The 21,339-nt window shown below is 40.6% G+C and overlaps 1 protein-coding gene across 3 annotated transcripts in view; it reads left to right on the top strand.

Annotated features, from left to right (window-relative positions):
• The window catches only part of ART3 (ADP-ribosyltransferase 3), a 145,431-nt gene that overhangs the window by 111,147 nt on the left and 12,945 nt on the right, over positions 1 to 21,339 (top strand). For 2 of the 3 annotated variants that reach the window (XM_035004768.1, XM_035004766.1), the window contains exons 2-3: positions 3,168 to 3,245; positions 9,927 to 10,638. In XM_035004768.1, coding sequence (XP_034860659.1) covers positions 3,177 to 3,245; positions 9,927 to 10,638 — 781 coding nt within the window. In that variant the 5' untranslated portion in view covers positions 3,168 to 3,176. Of the gene's footprint in view, positions 1 to 1,879; positions 1,988 to 3,167; positions 3,246 to 9,926; positions 10,639 to 21,339 lie in introns of those variants that run through there. The other variant, XM_035004767.1, reaches the window with a different exon arrangement.

Here is a 21,339-nt window from a genome sequence, read left to right as displayed (position 1 = left end):
GGGAGGGATGGATGAAATGGGTGAAGGGAGTGGAAAGGTACAAATTTTCAGTTATAAAATAACTGTCATGGTGATAAAAGGTACAACATGGTAATTGTAAGTAATAATACCATATTGCATATTTGAAAGTTGTTAAGAGAGTATGTCTTAAAAATTATTGCAGAGACAAATTTGTAAATATGGTGACATGTTAACTAGACTTATGGTGATCATTTTGCAATATACACAATATCAAACATGTTATGCACCTGAATCTAGTAGGTTTTGTATGTTAATTATACCTCAACTAAAAGAAAGTTTAAAACAGGAATGGAGCAAAAGCATACTGAGCATAAACAAGGCCAGACTTGCCTTGAACTTCAGGCAGTGTTTGTTAAGTGCTTTTGGTGGACTTCGTCTTTTGTGTGATATATAGACAAATCTGGTAGGCTTTAGTACCAAAGACAGGAAAATCCCACTCCCATAGGCTCACATGCATAAGACTTAAAAGAAGGTCCATGTGAACATAAAGCCTGAAAAGATGTGCAAATCCTCTTTTTTCTTTCTGATCAAACCTTTTTTTTTTTTTAATGATGCTATTGCTGGGAGTCTATTTAGTGTATTAAATTGTATCTTAAACAGCTTAACTAGTGCAGTGGGAAGAAGTTAGAGGTTTTGAAGGCTGAAGATTAGAGGTGGGTTTTATAAAAATGGGTGCACTTTAATATTTAAAATGTTTGGTTGAGTAATATATGTACATACGCACACATTCAGAGGAAAATACACATAAGTATATAGCTTGGTGAATTTTCACAACTGAATATATCCATATAATCAACACCCAGACCAAACCAGAACCTAAACAGCATCCCAGATACTCTCATTGTTCCTCTTCCAGTTATTTCCTACTCAGAGTAACCAGTATTCTGACTTTAATGCTATAGATGTGCTTTGTTTGATTTTGTTCCCTATCTAAATTAAATCATACAGTATATACATGTTCGTGTCTCTTCTTTTGCTTGAAAATATTTTAAGATTTATTCACATTTTCTTCTATATGGTTAGAGTTTATTCATTTTCAGTACTATACAAAATTCTATTGTATGAATATAACAACGTACCCATTCTACTGTTAGGCATTTGAATGGTTTCCAGTTTGGGGCTATTCTATATTGTGCATTATCTAATATATTATATTAATGTATTTTGATATATATGCATAAATTTCCTAGGATATTTCACAGTTTTTTATCCACAGTCAGCGAACTACTAAGTGTTCGTCAGCATTGCAGTCTATATATTTGCTCTGTGTACCTTACTCAGATGGAACTGTAGTCGCAGGTATTACCAAATCCTTCCCTTAGTGTTCTCACTAGACTTTTTCTAAAACTCACTTGGATTTTCAACATATATTTTGGTTAAGTGTCAATATTAATGTGTTTTATCAGATTGTGGGTGCTTTTTAGTCTTTGTTTTACTTGCTTGTGTATCCCAGCAGCTGGCACAGTTACCTGAAAAATAGTAAGCTGCTTGAGTGAATGGTGATGGCCATCATCATTGCCAGAGATTAACACAGCAAGTTCCCTAGGTTATGTGAACCATCTAGTTCAGGTAAAATCCTTGCTTTAGTTTGACATCTCAGAGTCAAAGGGTTAGGAATGGGAGGTGATCACTCTCTGAGAAGCCTACAGCAGGGCTCGGAACTGAACATGCTGTGTGGTTAGGGGGAATTGCTGTGGCTTTACAAGCCTCTTGGAGATTGCATGTGTTAACAGCAGTGATTCCAAAGGGTAGTGTGGGGGCCAGATATAAATAGCAGAACACAAATGGGGTGAGGTGCCACTGCCAAGCTACTGCTGGGGGTGTTTATAAAAAGAAAAGCATTCCCTCTCAGCTCTCACTGTCAACAACCTCCCATCCTGAAGACACGCTTACCACAACTGAGGGAGTGGGGAAACAGTTTGAGACCTAGCATCAGTTAAACCTCCTCCACAGGCAGAAAAGCCAGGTAAACATTTTGACTTATTTACACTCAGCTACAGAAGTAAAGAATTTTCAGAAAATCCTGATTCAGAGCTTGCTTGGCACATACTGCCTCATGACAGTTATCTGTCAAGTATTATATTTCAAATCTTTTTTAGAAAGTGAAGTTTAACACAAAAGTGGCATTTTGGTTGTGTATTTCAGAGTCTCTAGTGAAAGAAACTGCTCCTGAGTAAAGATGGGAATGTGGGGCCAAAGAGAGAACTCTCCTTTCCCCTATGCTGTTTATTCCCATTTGCAGATGCCAGAATATGTTGATTGGTAGGATAAAGTAGAGATCTCTGTTCAGTTCCAGTAAAGTCAGCTTTGTTACAGGTATGTGGAAAGAACCAACCTTTAATTGAGTCAGTTAATGGCTGTGGGGACAGCTTCAGCTCTTGAGGACCTCTCACCCTCCTCTTTACCCCTTTCAGTCTCCTAAATATTGGGACAAGTATTGGGCATTTGGCCAAAGAGTTGTATAATCTTATTAGAATTCCTGCCTACCTAATTTTTTCTTATTTTCATTCCTGCCATCAGAAATTTATGCAAGACACTTGTTTTATCCTTGGGCTTCTCTTGAATCTGAATATTTGGGGGAAGGAGGCCCCCTTGGGTAACCCTTCAGTTAGTAACACTACTGATATCATCATTCCCTCCATCCTACACAGATGGGTGTGACTTAGTTTGCAAAGAGGATAAAAGAATGGATGATGTGCATGGACCATAACTACTGGGGAAGTTTTGGAAACTAGGAGCTAGGAGACCACCAGTCTGAAGTGATTGTTTTTTATAGTTTGTGTTAATTTCCTGTGTAGGCTAAGGGGAAATTCAGAGATAGGAAGAAAATATGACTACCAATGACTGTCCATGATGGGAGAGACAGCATGGCTGGAGGAGAATGGAAATGGACAGATTTAATCTTGAACAAATTTCTGAAGTTCTCTGAGCTTTTGTTTCCCTATCTGTAGAATGAGGATGTTAGCCACCAGACAGAATCTAATGGCCCTTCCAGCCATTGGAAATTTACTGATGATCACTTCCTGACCATCATGATATCTACTCTCACCCTGAATGAAATACATACACTGTGTCATCCTGCTCTACTTCCCTACACTTACTCTTTTTTAAGTCTGCTAAATTGGAATTTCTTCATTTTAATTTAGAAGAGAAAAATGAAGACCGGACATTTTGATATGGTCACCATGCTGCTGGCAGCTATGATTCTAATGGACATTTTCCAGGTAATGTTGGGAATGGGAAGTATGTGGTCATTGGAATGGGAACTCTTGATATAATGTTGCCTGAGGCAACATTGGGTGGGTTGATGTTGGAAATGAGAGTGGATAGAATAAATAGAATAGGTAAATTAGATTTTTACAAGTAGATTTTATCTTTTCATTTTACACATTAGATACAGGCCAACTGTAGAAAGTTGAAAAAATTAAAATTAAGCAAACAGAGGAAAGTAAAAATCATTCACAATCCCTCCACTCAGAGGAAAAAGACTCTTAATCTGTTGGTGTATAGTCTTGGCTTTTTTCTGTGTGTGTGTTTATAATTTAGAAAAATGGGTTCACACTGTACAAAGTATTATTTTACTTTGCTTTTTAAGTTACTACTGTATATAAATGTTTATGTCATTAAGTATTCTTAAAATATTTATTTTGTCCAAATAAGATGACACTGCAGTGTTTGGTTGTGTGTGTTTTGTTGAACTATATAATGACCATTTTCTCACATCTGGTGTTCTTTTTTTCTGATAAAACTTGTATGATTTTATTTTTTGCAGTTGAATCTTTAAACATTCTGTAACATTTTTATGTAAAATATGAGCGAGGCATCTCATTTGATTTCTTTCTCGACAGTGTTAACTGTCACATCACTACTGAATATTTTTCCACTGTTTTGAAGTGCCTTCTTTAAAATATGTTAAGTTCTGGGGCACCTGGGTAGCTCAGCCGTTAAGCGTCTGCCTTCGGCTCAGGTCATGATCCCAGGGTCCTGGGATCGAACCCGCATCAGGTTCCCTGCTCCGTGGGAAGCTTACTTCTCCCTCTCCCACTCCCCCTGCATGTGTTCCCTCTCTCACTGTGTCTCTGTCAAATAAATAAATAAAATCTTAAAAAAATAAAATAGGGGCGCCTGGGTGGCTCAGTCGTTGGGCGTCTGCCTTCGGCTCGGGTCATGATCCCAGGGCCCTGGGATCGAGCCCCGCATCGGGCTCCCTGCTCAGCAGGAAGCCTGCTTCTCCCTCTCCCCCTGCTTGTGTTCCCTCTCTCGCTGTGTCTCTCTCTGTCAAATAAAATCTTAAAAAAAAATAAAAATAAAATAAAATAAACTATGTTGTTCTTAAAATTTTATTTTGCATTTAATATACTGATCCCTTGTCAAGGGAATCATTGTGTATTCTGTTGCCTGTACTGCCGTATGATTTTTTAAATTGAGGTATAATTCACATATCATAAAAAAATCACCATTTTAAAGTACATAATTCAGTGGTTTTCATAAATTCACTGTGTTGTACAGCCATCACCACTATCTCATTACAGAACATTCCCATCACCCCCAAAAAGAAGTCCTGTAGCTATCACAATCAGTCCCAATTCCCTCTTCCCTGCATCCCTTAACAGCCATTACTACTTTCTGTTTCTGTGGATTTGCATATTCTGGTTGTTTCACCAGAATGTAATCGTACAGTATCTGGCCCTTTATGTGGCTTCTTTCACTTAGTATATTGTTTTCAAGGTTCATCTGTGTTGTAGCATATACTAGTACTTCATTACTTTTTAGAGCTGAATAATATTCCATTGTATGGTTATGCCACATTTTGTTTATCCATTTATTAATTTTTTTAAGATTTTATTTATTAGAGCATGAGCAGGAGTGGGGGGAGGGGTGGGGTGGGGAAGCAGACTCCCCGCGAGCAGGGAGCCTGAGATCAGGACCTGAGCTGAAGACAGATGCTTAACCGACTGAGCCAGCCAGGCACCCCTACCCATTTATTAACTGATGGACATTTGGGTTCTGTTCTCACTTTTTAAAGGCTCTTAGGAATGAATAATTCTGCTTTGAACTTTCATGTATAGATTTTTATGTGAACATGTTTTCAGTTCTTTTGGGTATGTAACTATGAGTAGAATTGCTGGGTCATATGGTAATTTTATGTTTTCCATATTGGCTGTACCATTTTATATTCCCACCAGCAATGTATGAGGGTTCAATTTCTCTACATCTTTGCCAACACTTATTTTCCTTATGATTATAGCCATTCTAATGGATGTGAAGTGGTATCTCACTGTGGTTTTGATATGCATTTTTAACATTCTTTTGTAACATAATTTCATGTGTGTTCTGTGACTGTTCTGTAATTTGTTTAACCAGTTTCTTTTCATTAACATTTAGGTCATTTCCACATTTTTGGTAATATTTTTGTAATAAATTTTTGCTAATTAAATTTCATTAGTAAGGGCTTTTGTTTCAGTGATAAAACAGAGGAAGAAAATATTATCAGTGTGTTCACCTAGCCTTTTGGACATGTCCCTTAATATCCATTCAGTTGTCCCTGAATGGTGGTGGCATTTGTGAACTTTTTCACTGCTCAAGGTACTCACTGTACAGAACACACAATCAACTGTGGCTTTGGGCCAGAAAGACTTAATGTCTAAAATTAGACCTGTGGAGACTGGTTAGAGGCATAGGAAAAGAAAGGAACATGCTGGATAGGATATGATATCACTCTGATATGATGTGACTCAGATATGATGTGAGGAATGTGGGAGGTGGTTTCAGGGTGTGATGTCTTAAGTCTTGAAAATGAGTCAGGTATTAGTGCCCAAGATACACCGTGGTACGTTCTGTGCTGCAAAGGAAAAGCATTTCTTGGCTAGGAGATGGCAGTGATTTAATCTCCTGAAGCTCAGATTCCCACTTCAGGAAACTGACCTACAGACCCAGGAGTTCAGTGGTCTCAATGACTTCCCCAGCAGAATATTCCGTGGCTGATAATAAAGACCGTTTCTGATGCTGGCCTAGTTTCTTCATTTATAAAATGATGTTATGAATTGTCTGCCCAACCTTTCATAATAGTTGTTAGGAGGAGAAAATTACAGTCTTCTGAAAGTGCTACATAAATGTCTGTGGTCTTTATCATTGGAAACAGGGCATTTTGTTTAAGAAGACAGATGCTGGGGCCAGATTGCCTGGCTTCAAATCTCAATTTCAGACAAGTTACTCTGTCTTAGTTTGCTCATCCTTAAAAAAGGGACTAATAGTATCTACCGCACAGGGTTGCTATGAAGATTAAATGATTTCATTAATATATAGGAACACTTAGTGCTTGGCTTACAGAAGACACCCTGGAGAAGTTTGTTAGGTCTTAGTGATAGAGTGACCACAGAGGGTGACTGAGAAGAAGATACCTAGAAAAACTCTAAAATGAATAGATGGGTCTTTGTAAGGACCAGGTTGTTGATGGGTGCTGTAGGCACTAAGATGGTAAGTTTGCTCTTAGACTATTAACAGTTGAAGGGTCTTTGTGCAATTCAAGTGGAGTTACTAAGTAGGCAATTGATAATACGGGTCTGGCACTTACAGGGACAGGTCAGAGAGATTTGATGATAATTGACACTATGAGCATGTATATAATTGCCTAAGTTGAGAGTTAAAAAATAAATAGCTTTGAGAAACTCCCAACATTTAATGGCCAATAGAATATGTTGGATCTTCAAAAGAATCTAAGAGGTGTTCCCTTAGTGAGAGTTGTTTCAGTGGAGGAATGGGAGTGGGATTGAGTAAAGAGGATTGAGATGTGAGTGGAAATGAAATGGCGATATCAAGGGTAGACGTTTCTTTCAAGAAGTTTGTCTGTGAGGGGGAGAAGAGAGATAGTAGGAAGCAGATAGCCTGGGATATTTATTTTGCTTTTTTAGGTTGATTCTCTCTCTCTCTCTTTCCCCCTTCTCCCTCCCCTCACTCCTGCCACACCCACTTTCACTCACACACTTACACGCTTTTTAAGAATCATTCATGAGGGGCGCCTGGGTGGCTAGATGGTTGGGCGTCTGCCTTCGGCTCAGGTCATGGTCTCAGGGTCCTGGGATCGAGTCCCGCATCGGGCTCCCTGCTCCTTGGGAGCCTGCTCCTCCCTCTGCCTTTCTCTCTCTCTGTCATGAATAAATAAATAAAATCTTTAAAAAAAAAAAAAAAAAAAGAATCATTCATGAGGTAAAAAAAAAAAAAATCATTCACTCGGAGGCTGCAACTTTAACAGCTCCTAAGGGTCCTTATAAAGTTTTCAGCTGAGGTCTCCTGCTTAGGTTGTGGCTTATGCAGCCAATGTACAATTACAAGTATAGAATAGTGGAAAGAGAAAATGATGAGGGAATTACCCTTTTATTTGTAGAAACCCTTAAGTGGTGTCCCCGGGCAGATTTGCTTGTCCTTTGTTTTGATCCATAGGCCAGAGTACAGGATTTCTTTTTATTTAGTGCCCGCGGTTCTTGGTCACACCGCTTCAAAGAATGAAGAGGCAGACCAGATGAAGAGTGGTGGGCAGCAAAGCAAAGTTTATTGAGCCATAGCAAAATGATAGTACAAAGCTCTTGAAGAGGGAGGGGACCCAGGAGGGTGGCCCCCAGAGTTTCTAAGTCTAGGGATTTTTATGGGCTTGTTGGCAGGCTGTTTTAATCTGATTAACCCTCCCTGCACGGGTCACCCAATCACATTTTTGTCATCTATCTATCACGTGGGAAAGGGTGGAGGGCTCTTTCCGGGGGTGGTGTAAAATCCTTTTAAGGTGGGGGGTGGGGCTTCCTTGCCTGCCTTTTCTTCCAACTGTCCTTCATTAATTTAGTTCACTTGAATATTTTGCTAGTTGCTCTGCTAGCAGCTTGGAATTCAGAAGGTAAATGTGACACATTTCCTGCCCTTGAGGAGCTTACAGTATAATACATGTATTCCTATCATTAAATAATGAAAATAACCACAGTGTGTTGAAGGCTTAATAGGTGGGTGGGCAGTGTGGGTAAGGGGTTTGCATATATTCATTTTATCATTAGTTCTTTACAACAGTCCTGCAGTTAAGATATTATTTCCCTTATCCTCATTTTTAGATGAGAAAATTGAAGCTCAGAAATGTGAAATAACTTTCCCATATCTAATTAGTATCTAGTTATGGAATTTGAACCCAGATTTGTCTGGCTCCAAGCTAGTGCTAATTATATGATACAACCCCACTTACTATGTTGTATGTATTATTTAAAGATACATTAGGCCCTTTTCGGTTGTGTGTGACAGAAACACAATTCAAACTAGCTCAAGCAGATATGGAATTTATTGATTCTTATGGTAAAACTTTCAGGTACAGCTAGACCCAGGGTCTTAACTAATGTCATCGGGGCCTCTTCTCTCTCCCTTTTAGCTCTGCAGGCCTTTCTTTGTTGGCTTTATTTACAGTCAGGATTCTCCATGGAACTAAAAGGATAAGCACTGGCTGCCCCAAGCTAATATGACGGGTGGAGCTTATAGTTGTAGACGGAAGAAGCTTTTTTTCTCCCCCCCTAGGAGCACTCTGGTTTTTAAACCTGCATCACTAGGGCACCTGGGTGGTTCAGTCAGTTAAGCATCTGATTCTTTTTTATTATTATTAATATATAATATATTATTTGTTTCAGGGGTACAGGTCTGTGATTCATCAGTCTTACACAATACACAGTGCTCCCCACAACACATACCCTCCCCAGTGTCCATCGCCCAGCCACCCCATCCTTCCAATCCCCTTCCCTCTAGCAACCCTCAGTTTGTTTCCTGAGATGATGAGTCTCTTATGGTTTATCTCTCTCTCTGGTTTTGTCTTGTTTCTTTTTTTTTTTCCTATCTTCCCCTATGATCCTCTGCCTTGTTTCTCAAATTCCACATATCAGTGAGATCATACGATAATTGTCTTTCTCTGATTGACTTATTTCGCCTAACATAATACCCTTTAGTTCCAACCACGTCATTGCAAATGGCAAGGTTTCATTTTTTGATGGCTGCATAATATTCCATTGTATATATATATATACCACATCTTTATCATTCATCTGTTGATGGACATCTGGGCTCTTTCCATAGTTTGGACATTGCTGCTATAAATTTTGGGATACAGGTGCCCCTTTAGATTACTACATTTGTATCTTTGGGGTAAATACCCAGTAGTAAGCATCTGATTCTTGATTTCGGCTTAGGTCATGATGTCAGGGTTGTGAGATTGAGCCCCACATGGGGCTCTGCACTGCTGAGTGTGGAGCCTGCTTAAGATTCTCTCTCTCCCTCTCCCTGTGCCCCTCCCCACCCCACCTGCTCACATGCTCTTTCTCGTGCGTGCACGCTCTTTCTCTCAAAAAAAAAAGAAAACACCCCTGTATCATTACTTATCATTGGAGAGAAGGTGCAGAATCAGTTCTACCCAAACCACGTGTGCAAGGGAGGGGGAATCCTCAAAGGAAAATGAATAATATTGATCATTATGTATCATGTACCGTATTTCACACATGATATTTCAGAGTCATTCAGCAGTCTTAAGGGGTTGAAAAAATCTAGCTAAGAATATTGTTTAAAGCCAAGACTGCTACCCATTCCTTTAATTTCACACTTATTCTTTCTTCTGCACCATAAGGTTCAGATGAGTGAATTACAGGCATAATCGTTCCCATACTTCTCATTGCTAACCTTTACTGTTTCATACAAAGAGATGACAGCTGACAAAAGTTATCAATAACAGTGGGATATACTTCCTACATAAAAATCATGTCCAAAGTTGGGTCTAAGCAAGGGAGAGATTCTAGGCAGGGCATGAGAGGGTGGGGACAGTAAGGGAGAGAAAATGATATACACCAAACATCTCATTTCAAGAGTATTAATTTCCTTTTCCTTTTCTTTTGAAGGTGAAGGCTGAAATGTTAGACATGGCAGATAATGCATTTGATGATGAATACCTAAAATGCACTGACAAAATGGAAGTCAAATATGTTCCCCAATTGCTCAAGGAGGAAAAAGCAAGCCATCAGCTCTTGAAGGATGTGTGGGAAAATGCAGAAGCCAGATGGGAAGCCCGGAAGACTCGCATCTTTCTCCCTATGAGTTTTAAAGATAACCATGGAATAGCACTGATGGCATATGTTTCTGAAGCTCAAGAGCAGAGTCCCTTTTACCATATGTTCAATGAAGCTGTGAAGACGGCCGGCCTATCTCGAAAAGATTATATCTATGACTTCCAGTTCAAAGCTTTTCATTTTTACCTGACAAAAGCCCTGCAGTTGCTGAGAAGACCTTGTGAGGACAGTTACAAAACTGTGGTGTATAGTATAAGCCAGGATGTCTCATTTACATTTGGAGGGCTAAACCAAGCCAGATTTGGCCATTTCACCTTGGCGTATTCAGCCAAACCTCAAGCTGCTAATGACCAACACATTCTGTTAACCATCCACACATGCTTTGGAGTTGCTATAGAAAATTTTTTTGATAAAGAAAGTGAAAGAATTATTTTAATACCTCTGAATGAGATTTTTAATGTGTCACAGGATGGAGCCAGCAATAACCTTATCCTTCAAAGCACAAACAAGACCTGCAGCCATTATGAGTGTGCATTTCTAGGTGGTAAGTGTCTCTGTTTTGTCTGCGCTTGTCTGGGAAGAAAGGAGTTGGATCTTAGGCCCAGGGAAAGGTCAGGAAAGAAACTGACAGGTGTTTGAAAAGAGAAATGACATGGATGGTCTCTAGCTCCGTTCATATCATTAGTTTTTTTCCCCATAATTTAATTTTATCAAAATAATACATTTATAGCATTCTGAAAGTTAAATAAAATACTGTAAGGCAATGGTTCTCAACTGGGGCAATTTTGCCCTGCAGGGTCATTTGGTAATAACTGGAATTTTTAACTCTCACAGTCATCCCTAGTTGCTACTAGTAGCATCTAATGGGTAGAGGCCAAGGACACTGCTAAACAAAATGCACAGAATAGCCCCCCACAACAAAGAAGTACCTGGCCCATAACCGTACTTGTAAGGCTTATGAAAAATAGCAACTCCCTGCCCCACTGTTCCCTATCCCCAATTTTCACTCCTCAGTGGCATTCATTTTTAATTTTTCAGCTACAGTTTTTTTTAAAAGATTTTATTTATTTGCGAGTGAGAGCACAAGCAAGGTGAGAGGTAGAGGAGACTGAGAAGCAGACTCCCCACCAAGCAGGGAGCCCAACGTGCGGCTCGATCCCGGTACCCTGGGGTCATGACCTGAGCCGAAGGCAGACACCTAACCACCTGAGCCACCCAGTTGCCTCTCAGCTAAAGTTTTGTTTTGTTTTGTTTTTTAGATTTTATTTTTATTTATTTGACAGAGAGACAGCGGGAGAGGGAACACAAGCAGGGGGAGCAGGAGAGGGAGAAACAGGCTTCCCACAGAGCAGGGAGCATGATGTGGGGCTCGATCCCAGGACCCTGGGATCATGACCTGAGCCAAAGGCGCTTAATGACTGAGCCTCCCAGGTGCCCCTCAGCTAAAGTTTTTTTTTTTTTTAATTTTTATTTATTTATTTGACAGAGAGAGATACAGCGAAAGAGGGAACACAAGCAGGGGGAGAGGGAGAGGGAGAAGCAGAAGCAGACTCCCAGCTGAGCAGCGAGCCCGATGCGGGGCTCGATCCCAGGACCCTGGGATCATGACCTGAGCCGAAGGCAGACGCTTAACCATCTGAGCCACCCAGGCGCCCCTCAGCTAAAGTTTTTAATAATATATTTCAGCATGTTATTTCTTGATTTTTAAATTTTTAAACCTCATCAGTTACATTATCAGTAACTCAGTCTCAGCTTTTGTCTTTCTGTTCCACCAATCTTACCCTGTTGGGTTTATTGATTCATGTTTGCAATGTGACTCTTGTAGCTGTAGGCATCAATCCATGTTCAAGACAAAAGGAAAGGGAAGTGGGATGGCAGCTAGATCTTCCTATTTAATCAGGAAAGTAAAAACTTTCCCAGAAACTGCTAGTAGTTTTCTGATAACATATCATGGACCAGAACAGCTACTTGATAATCCATAACTTGAAGAAAAGCTTGGAAATGAGGTAATTAGCTTTTTTCAGCCTCTCTAGCACAGGGAGGCAAGGAGAAGGGAGTTAGAAATAGTTGTCATGTCAGTAAACCAAATATATCTCATAACCACCACCCTACGCTCCTCCTCAGTGTTTGTGCCTTTCCCCCTTCCCAATCCCCCATTGTAATAAAGACTGGTACCTTTTTATTTATTTTTTTAAGATTTTATTTTTTTATTAGAGCACGAGCAGGGGGAAGAGGCAGAGGCAGAGGGAGAAGCAGACTCCCTACTGAGCAGGGAACCTGATGTGGGGCTCCACTGCAGGACCCTGAGATCATGACCTGAGCTAAAGGCAGGCACTTAACCAACTGAGCCACCCAGGCACCCCAAGACTCATACCTTTTTAAATACCTTTTTTACCCCAGGGTTATTAGTTGTATGATTTTTTTTTGTTTCCTTAGTTTTTTATATCCCATCAATGATTCACCTCCAAATCCTTAGAAATATAAATCTCCACTTAGTACATTCAGACATATCAGATACTTTCTCTCTTTTTTTTGGAATATACTCCTGGATTCCCCCCATCAAACTACTCTGTGATGTACTCTTTAGGCCTGCTGAATATCCTAAAATCTCTCCTCACAACTGTAGAGACTTCCTTTTGTTTCTCCCCTGTGAGGAATCCCCTATACCTTGGATTTTCTCCTCTTTCTTGAATTACTTCTTTGTTTGGCAAGGGTGTGTGTTTTCTAAAAGTTTTCTGAGAAAAGGGACATTGAGGGAAATTTTTAAGACTTTGCATGTCTAAAAAATCTACCTGTAAGTTTGAATAATAGTTTGCATAGATTCGTATTTCTGTTTTGGAAACCATTTTCCTTGGAATTTTGGAGATATTCCTTCATTGTCTTCTGGTTTCTGGTGCTGCTGTTGAAGAGCAGGAAGCCATTCTAATTACTAAAACTTTGAATTAGACCTTATTTTTATCTTTGGATGGTTTTAGAATTTTTCCTCATCCCCAGCATTCTGAAATTTTATGATGTTGTGGCTTGGTGTCTGAGTGAAAGATTAATAAAACCCTTTCTCCTTCCTCCTGTGAAAATGGCCTCCTGTTGATCTTCTAACACTGTTTCTCTGTAATCTACTGAAGGTGAAATGACCACTGTGTAACCGTGTAACGCTACCTAATGGTAAACATAGCCCTTGATTGGTAAAATGCATCTGAGCTGGGAGGGTTGTGAATAAACTGTAAATATTTGGGGGAAGCCATAGCTTTGGGCATTCCCAAATGCGGTGTGACATATGCAGGTGTTTTTCTTGCTGAGTCCTGAAACTATACTCATGGACTGGCATAAGAGATACTGTCTTTTTGTGGAATGAGGCTACTAAGCTAGGATGGTTCCTGCACCCGCCTGTGTAAGCTTGTTTCCTTGTACCCGAGCCATCATTTTGGGAACAAAATAACAGGCCTGGATTGCTGTGAGGACTTGCATTGAAGGGATGTATCTGATGCTGCCCTGCTGCTAAGTAGTGTGTTACGTTTCTTGCCTTGCATTCTTCTGTAAAACTGAGTAAACTAGTGAGAAGAGAGCCTTTTTGGGTCTTATGAGTGTGCCTGTCTGGCTGAGCCCAAAAACCAGGGCTGCTGATCAAGCAGGGTGAGTATTGCAGTAGGGCCTCAGAAGTGGGATAGACTTTTAGACCTTGACTCATTGTGGCCAAGGCACTATGAGATTAAAAAGTACAGGTAAGTAAGTAGGAAAGTACTGATGAGACACCATGCCGGGGTGGGGGCTGATCCACTTATGATTTAATGACAGAAGTGTTGTGGCCATTGAGACGCCTGGAGCACAGAATTTAAGGAAGGTCCTTACTCTTAGGGTCATATACTTGTACCATATGTAAACTTGCATGATTCTAAGAGTGAGTGCCTTTTTAAATTTCGCATTCATAGGCACCTCATTTGCCTCACCCCAGTCCTGGTCCTGCGTTGCAAGTGAATGAAACTATCTACCTTGAGAGGGAAGATGAAGACTGAAGCGAGTAAATTTGTATTGAGAGGAAAAGTGCCCATTCCTCTCATCAACCATATAGTGGACCTGACCAAAAACCAAGCCATTTAGATCTGGCTCATACCAGCTCACGGAAGCTGATTGTGGGCATACATCTCTTCCCAGTTCCTCATACATCACAGTAGCTTGAAATTGGCCATGGTTGAGAGCTTTACCATGGAAATCAGTGAACAGTACAAATCAGGACCCCACCACCCACCCCAGAACCTATTCACCTAACCAATACATCACAGCCAGAAACCCAGTTGAAGCTGGGATGACAAAATGATTCCACTTTGGTGCTCCTGATGCATTTGGCCAAATGCCATTTGTGGAGGAAGAAACCCTGGCTGCAGTAGATGGAGGCCAAATCAGTCACTGGTTGATGGACAAAAGGTGGGCAGTGGAACCCACAGAGTTGTTTGTGAGTGGGATTATTATGAACAAAAGGGGTGGAGCCATTGGGTTGATTGAGAATGAGCCAGGGCTCAGGTTTTCATGAGGAAGTGCAATATGAGCTCATGCGAGGAAGGGAGGAGAGGAATATGCACACCCCTTTGGGTATGCCCACAAAGTCAGGCAGAGGCTCTCACAGCAAGTTAATGTTCAAAGCAGCCACAAGGAGAGGACTTTGTGGACGCTCACATGCACTATTTGTTTGGGAGCTCTGACAAAGGCCACTGCAATTGATCCTGTTGATTTAATGCCAAACTGAATTCTAACCAATGTCCTCTGCTGCCATCTGGAGACAACCATTGGGATCTCAGGGACGAAACCCCCCCCAAAAAGTAAAGCTAGGCTGTTTTCAACACTATGAAGGAAAATAGCCGGGGCTTTTAAAAACTCAAGCTGGAAGGATATAATCAGAACCTTGTTCCATTGTGACTGAATAAAACTCTGGATGAAAAAAAAAAAACAGTTGTTTCTAAAAGGGATAAAAAATGATACCAAATCGGGACGTCTGGGTGGCTCAGTCAGTTAAGCGGCTGCCTTCAGCTCAGGTCATGATCCCAGTGCTCTGGGATCGAGTCCCGCATCGGGCTCCTTGCTCAGCAGGGAGCCTGCTTCTCCCTCTGCCTGCAGCTACCCCTGCTTGTACTCTCGCTCACTCTCTCTCGCCCACGCTCTTTCTTTCTAACAAATAAATAAATAAAATCTTTAAAAAAAAAAGATACCAAATTTAGTGCTAACACAGTCCTGTGTTGTTTTAAACTTGTTTATGATTTCCAAGATAACTAATTTTTATAAGACCCACAATAAGTTTTTATCTAAAAAAAAAATAGGTCATTTGGTTAGGAATTGGAGAAAACACCAGTGTCCCATTAGGTAATACAATTTCCTGGTGGTCAGAAATACTAATCCAAGGATATGTGAGTGAACTGTGAGTAAATGGCAACAAAACCCTTTCTCCTTCCGCACTGGGGAAGTTACTGCAGGTTAACCTTCTGCTGTACTGCTTTCCTAGAAAACCTGATTAAAGGTGGAATGTCAGTGGTGTAATCAGGCTACATTCCTTACTTTTAAAAAAGACGCAAGGGCGCCTGGGTGGCTCAGATGGTTAAGCGTCTGCCTTCGGCTCAGGTCATTATCCCAGGGTCCTGGGATCGAGTCCCACATCGGGCTCCCGGCTCAGCGGGGAGCCTGCTTCTCCCTCTGACCCTTGCCCCTCTCATGCTGTTTCTCTCTCACTCTCTAAAAAATAAATAAAATCTTTAAAAAAAAAAAAAAAAGACCCAAGACCCCATTTGGAAAACTGTACCTGGATTGGGAAGACTATAGATGAATTATAATACCTGGTAGAAAACCATAGCTTTGGGATTCCCTGTACTTTATAGTGCAGATACAAGGTTTTATTGGAAGAATACTTAGAGAAATAGTAGAGTGTACATCATACTCTGAACTCTAGCCCTGGACTCCAGTGGCTGATATTAGTCTATTTTGTTAATCTTACCCAGACCTGTTGAGCCAGCTCTCTGCTAAGCCATCAAAAGGGGAAAAGAAGGTAAACCTACAGAGCTATCGGCGACTTAGTTTGTATAAATCCATGCCTATTCCTTGAGGGCTCATTAAATATAAGTATCTTCATTGGTTCTAATTGACACTTTTTTAGCCTTCCCTGGGAGGAGTGAAGTTTCAGTGCAGTTGTCTGAGATTGGCTGGGACTGGGACATCAATAAGATCTCATGTAGAGAGGACATGACATATTCATCACTAGGAGAAATTCACAGTATGAGTCAACACCTAGAGCAATTTGGAAGGCTGTTCAGACAGTTTATCTATATTTATAGCAAAAGAGAGAGCTCTTCACCACCAACTTCCTCCAGACTTTCATCCACCAAACTTGTTCATCCCAATAATCAGTCAGTGTTCAACCAGAGAATCAGAATCAGTAGAAAATATATGGGAAATATATATTAAGTCACTAACTGCAAGGATTTAATATATATTAAGTCATATATATTAAGTGGGGGCTAGCAAGGCAAGTCCAAATCTGTAGGTCAGGCTGTCAGGAAGGGCAGGCTGGAACTTTTGGGCATTAGCTGAAGCTGTGTCTACAGGCAGAATTTCTTCTTCTGGGAAGCCTCAGTCTCTTAAGGCCTTTCAGCTGATTGAATCAGGCCCACCTGATTACCTTGGCTATCTCCCTTACTTAAAGTTAACTGATTATAGACTCTAATCACATCTACAAAATACTTTCAAGGCAGCAACTAGATTAGTGTTTGGATAACAGAGGACTGTATCCTAGACATCTGACATAAATAAAACTGACCCTCACACCTATTTAGTTATCCATCTCTGCATAACAAATTAGTCCAGAATTTAGTGGCTTAAAACAACACTTATTATTTCACAGTTACTTTGGGTCAGGAGTCTGGGTGTAATGTAGTTGGGTCTTTTTGGATCTTGCTGTCTCACGAGGCTACAGTCATCATAAGACTTGACTGGGAATGATTTGCTTCCCAGCTCACTCACAGGATTGTTGATAGGATTCGGTTCCTTGTAGGTCGTTGACTAAGACCTCCGTTCTTCATGAGCTGTTGACCAGAGGCCTCCCTTATTCCTAGCCACATAGGCCTCTCCATAGAGTATCTCACAACATGGCAGCTTGCTTCTTCAGAGTAAGCAAGAGAGAGAGCAAGAAAGAGTGCCAGTAAGTCATAGTCTTTTGAAACCTAATCACGGAAGTAACATCTCATCATGTGTGCTGTATTCTGTTTGCTAGAAGCAAGTCACTAGTTCATTCCACACTCAAGAGGAGAGGATTATATAAGGGTGTAACTACCAGGAGGCAGGGTTGTTGGGAACCGTATGAGAAGCTGCCTACCATAATCCCAACCCATTACATGCTGTCACTTCCTCTTGGGGATGATCCAGATTGGCTGTCCTTTTTTCCATAATGATCAGTTCCACAGTGACCTCTCTGGCAAAGGAGACTAGCTACAGAACCACTGGAAGCAGAGTAAGCCTACAGTCTCATATACTGGTGTTTTTGATCTAATCAATATGAACGGTTTATTTGCTGAGGTCATATGAAATATAAATATATATTCATTTACTGAAGTAAAAGCAGGTTTTATATAAATGTCCATCCACTGAGGTCAGGACAAGCACACCTACACAAAAAGGAGGAGAGTATACTATTCCTCCAATTCACCTCATTCTTTAATACCTAATTCCTTGGAGCTTGGGAACTCAGCCAAGACAGGTTAGCATGGTTGTATGCAACTTATAAATAGCTGAAGATAGCCAGACCAGTTCACCCTGTAGAGATCTTCAGTGGGGAGGCTGATAGAATTTTTTATTGAAAGCCCTAATCCTTTGCTTATAGAGCCAGAAGCTGTAGTAGGGACAATGGCCACACATGCTTGATTTGTTTTGCCAGTCTCCAGATGCCTTTCTTTAGATGCATTCGCCGCATAAACATGTATATGTATAACATAAAGATTGACTTCATGAGTTGTGTTTGCTGTGTTTGTTTCCATAGAGAGGGACTGCATATGGTTTTATCTTTAGTAATCAGTTCTGAGTGTCTCAGTGGCCTGATCATACAGCTTTAGAGCATTAGCGTTGGCACTGGTAGATTTCAGTCAGTCCCAAGGTGGTGCCTGGGTCCCTGCCAGGATCACCATTTGAAGTTCTTCTCCTCACAAGAACATCCAAGGCAATGAACAAATTATTATTAAAATGGATGAATACAGCATTCCATTGGATTTGTCCAACCTGGGGGCAGGCTGTTTTATTAGAGAACTGTACTGTCTTCTCAGGTGTGAATTCTTGTAGGTAAGGCCCCTATTGAGCCAGTAGTTTGGGTAAAGTAGTAAGTAAGCTTTTGTTGTGTCTAATGCAGAGGTTCTCAAATTTTCTTGGTTCATGGTGTCCCTAGTGTTGTCGTAATTGTTTTCACAGTGTCCACAGGCTAAAAGAAATACCTGAAAGTTCCATTTATTAAGTGAAGTCAAACAACTCAATAAGTATTATGTTCATCTAAGAATTAGAAACATCTTAGTAATAACTATTTTAAAAAATAATACACAAATTTTTAAAAAAATATTTCATTCTTAGCCACAATAACTTGCTAATGGGATGTGTGTGCCTATTGGACACTGCACAGCTTCTCAAAGCTTGGAATCAGATTGGATACCACCTTATTTGCTGATCCACATTGATTTTCACATATATTTGCTTTTTATCACAATTGCTGAGAACGCAGCCTTGTAAATATTTGAGGTCATCAAACAGAATGTAACATGGCATACCTTTGAAACTGCATTCTACTTCAAGCTAGTAGTTCATGCTATATCTGACAGATACCAAGTACATCTGTGTTTGTCCTAAAATTTTAAAATATCCCTTGGGAGCCCTGTGAATTTCTGCCACTGTTCGGAAACTGCAGTTCTGATAGATGGACAGGCACCTGTTTGTGAAAGTGGTTAAGGCCTTAGCAGCCAGGTTTGGCTCTTAATTGGAAGTAAAATTTCCATGTGATGGAACTTTTGGGGTTTTATCCTACCTATGGGACTTAAGTTCAGAGAGAATCCATTGCATGATAAGATAGGGGTTTGGAGAGTCATGACTTTTCTTTCAGTGAGACAGTCTGTCTCAGTCCCAGTGACAGGCTAGCTGTAGCAGCCCTGCAAAGGGCTTGTGTGCAGAAACCCAGTGATCAACAAATACCGCCTTAGTCTTGTTGCTGGAAATTCCAACCAGCTGTGAGTTTGGTCACAGACATCTGTAATTTCTTAGGATCTGAAGGAGATTGGGAATTCCTGAGAGGCTTTATTTACTCTTGTCTGGACTGTTTCTAAGTCTTCTTACTGTAGAGTTCACTGCTAAAATGACAACTTACAAGGTTTTCCAGTGTGACTGGTGGGAATAGGCACTACTCTTGTTCCTGTGGGTTCTTTTCCGGGCCTCACGTAGTTTCCTCACATGTGTAAGTTGGACAGTATTTTGCTCAATACTTGAGGGAAACCCTTTGAAGATCTCTGGAGCTCTCTGTGCAGCTACCTTCTCTTTAGTACTCTGTAAAAACCAAATTATCTTGGTAATTTCTTTGTGGAAAAAATTTAAGCTATTCAACGGTTGTAATGTCATTCAAGTTCTCTATTTATTTATTTATTTTTTTAAGATTTTATTTATTTGACAGAGAGAGACAGCCAGAGAGGGAACACAAGGAGGGCAAGTGAGAGAGGGAGAAGCAGGCTTCCTGCAGAGCGGGGAGCCCGACGCGGGGCTCGATCCCAGGACCCTGGGATCATGACCTGAGCTGAAGGCAGATGCTTAACCGACTGAGCCACCCAGGTGCCCCTCTATTTATTCTTGAGTTATTTTGGTAAAGTCTGTTTTTCTGGGTATTTGTCTTATATTTCAAATTTATTGGCCTAAAGCTAGTCATAGTAATCTCATGGTTTTTTTTTACACCTACCAAATCTGTGGTTATATTCTCTTCTTTCATTCCCTATGTATTTCTGCCTTCTCCTGTTTATTTTTGATCAGTCTCATTCATTTTAATCCTGTTACTGCTTTAGAAACCCAAAATAGTTTACTTTCTGCTGTTGAAACACTAATGGAAAATTAAATCCAAAGTCAAATAGGGAGGAGAAACGCAGTCTTGAATAAATGGATCTGTATTAAACATTAAAGGAGATCCATCTCTACTACTGAGAAGGCTCTCAAAAATTTGGTGCATAAAAAATCACTTGGAGTCCTTGTTTAAAATGTAGATTACAAGACATCACCCCCAGAAATTCTTTGTCAGTAGTCCTGGCGAGGGTCCTGGAATTTGCGATTTCAGTAAACACCCAGATGATTCTGAAGTATGTGATTAGCAGATTACACTTTAAGAAACATACTCTAATTTGTGGTACAGATGAAAGATAAAGGCTTTAAAATTCCCCAGCGTTGGGTCACCTGAGTGGCTCAGTCGTTAACTGTCTGCCTTCGGCTCAGGTGTTGATCCCAGGGTCCTGGAATCAAGCCCTGCATCAGGCTCCCTGCTCAGTGGGAAACCTGCTTCTCCCTCTCCCACTCACCTTGCTTGTGTTCCCTCTCTCCCTGTCTCTCTCTCTGTCAAATAAATATATAAAATCTTAAAAAAAAAAAAAAATTCCCCAGTGTCTAGTCCCCTGGCTGAATCTATTATACCTATAGCTTTCTTAGCTACATCTTCCCTCATCTTTACCTCACCCTCAGCTAAGCCCTCTGAGTGAGACTTGCACTCATTCATCTCCTGCTAATGCGATATTTTTTATTAGTCTCTAGACTGTTTTTTTGTTTGTTTTTTGTTTTTTAATTTCTAGTTTAGCTAGAGACCTAAGGTTAGCCTCAGGGCACCATCCAGATTCTAATAGATCTGTACCATTTCCTGGACCAGTAGAAACTGGACCAAGTCATCTAGATTCTTGGTTCAAACTCCCCAAATGGAACAGGATTTGAGAGCAGATTACAGAAAAGCACATCTCTCATAGTGAAGCCAGATCTCTTAGGGATTCCCCCATTTTATATGGAGAGATTCATCCTCAGGTAGCTGAATATCCAGATTAGATCAGTGAATTAGCCAGGCATGGAGAAGAGACCATAGGACTCTAGGCCATCCTGGCATTCTTGGAGGCCCTCCGTGGCTCATGCTGGCACCAAATCTAAACGTCCTCCCACTGAAGTTCTTGCCTTAACCTCTGTTGGGCAGGCTAGCAGATATCCCTGGATGTCATGTCTCAGAGGA

This window comes from Mirounga leonina, unplaced genomic scaffold (assembly GCF_011800145.1).
Source record: "Mirounga leonina isolate KUSES-001 unplaced genomic scaffold, KU_Mleo_1.0 Mir_129, whole genome shotgun sequence".
NCBI lineage: Eukaryota > Metazoa > Chordata > Mammalia > Carnivora > Phocidae > Mirounga > Mirounga leonina.
Note: the sequence above shows the minus strand (reverse complement) of the source record. Positions and strands in the feature narration are given on the sequence as shown.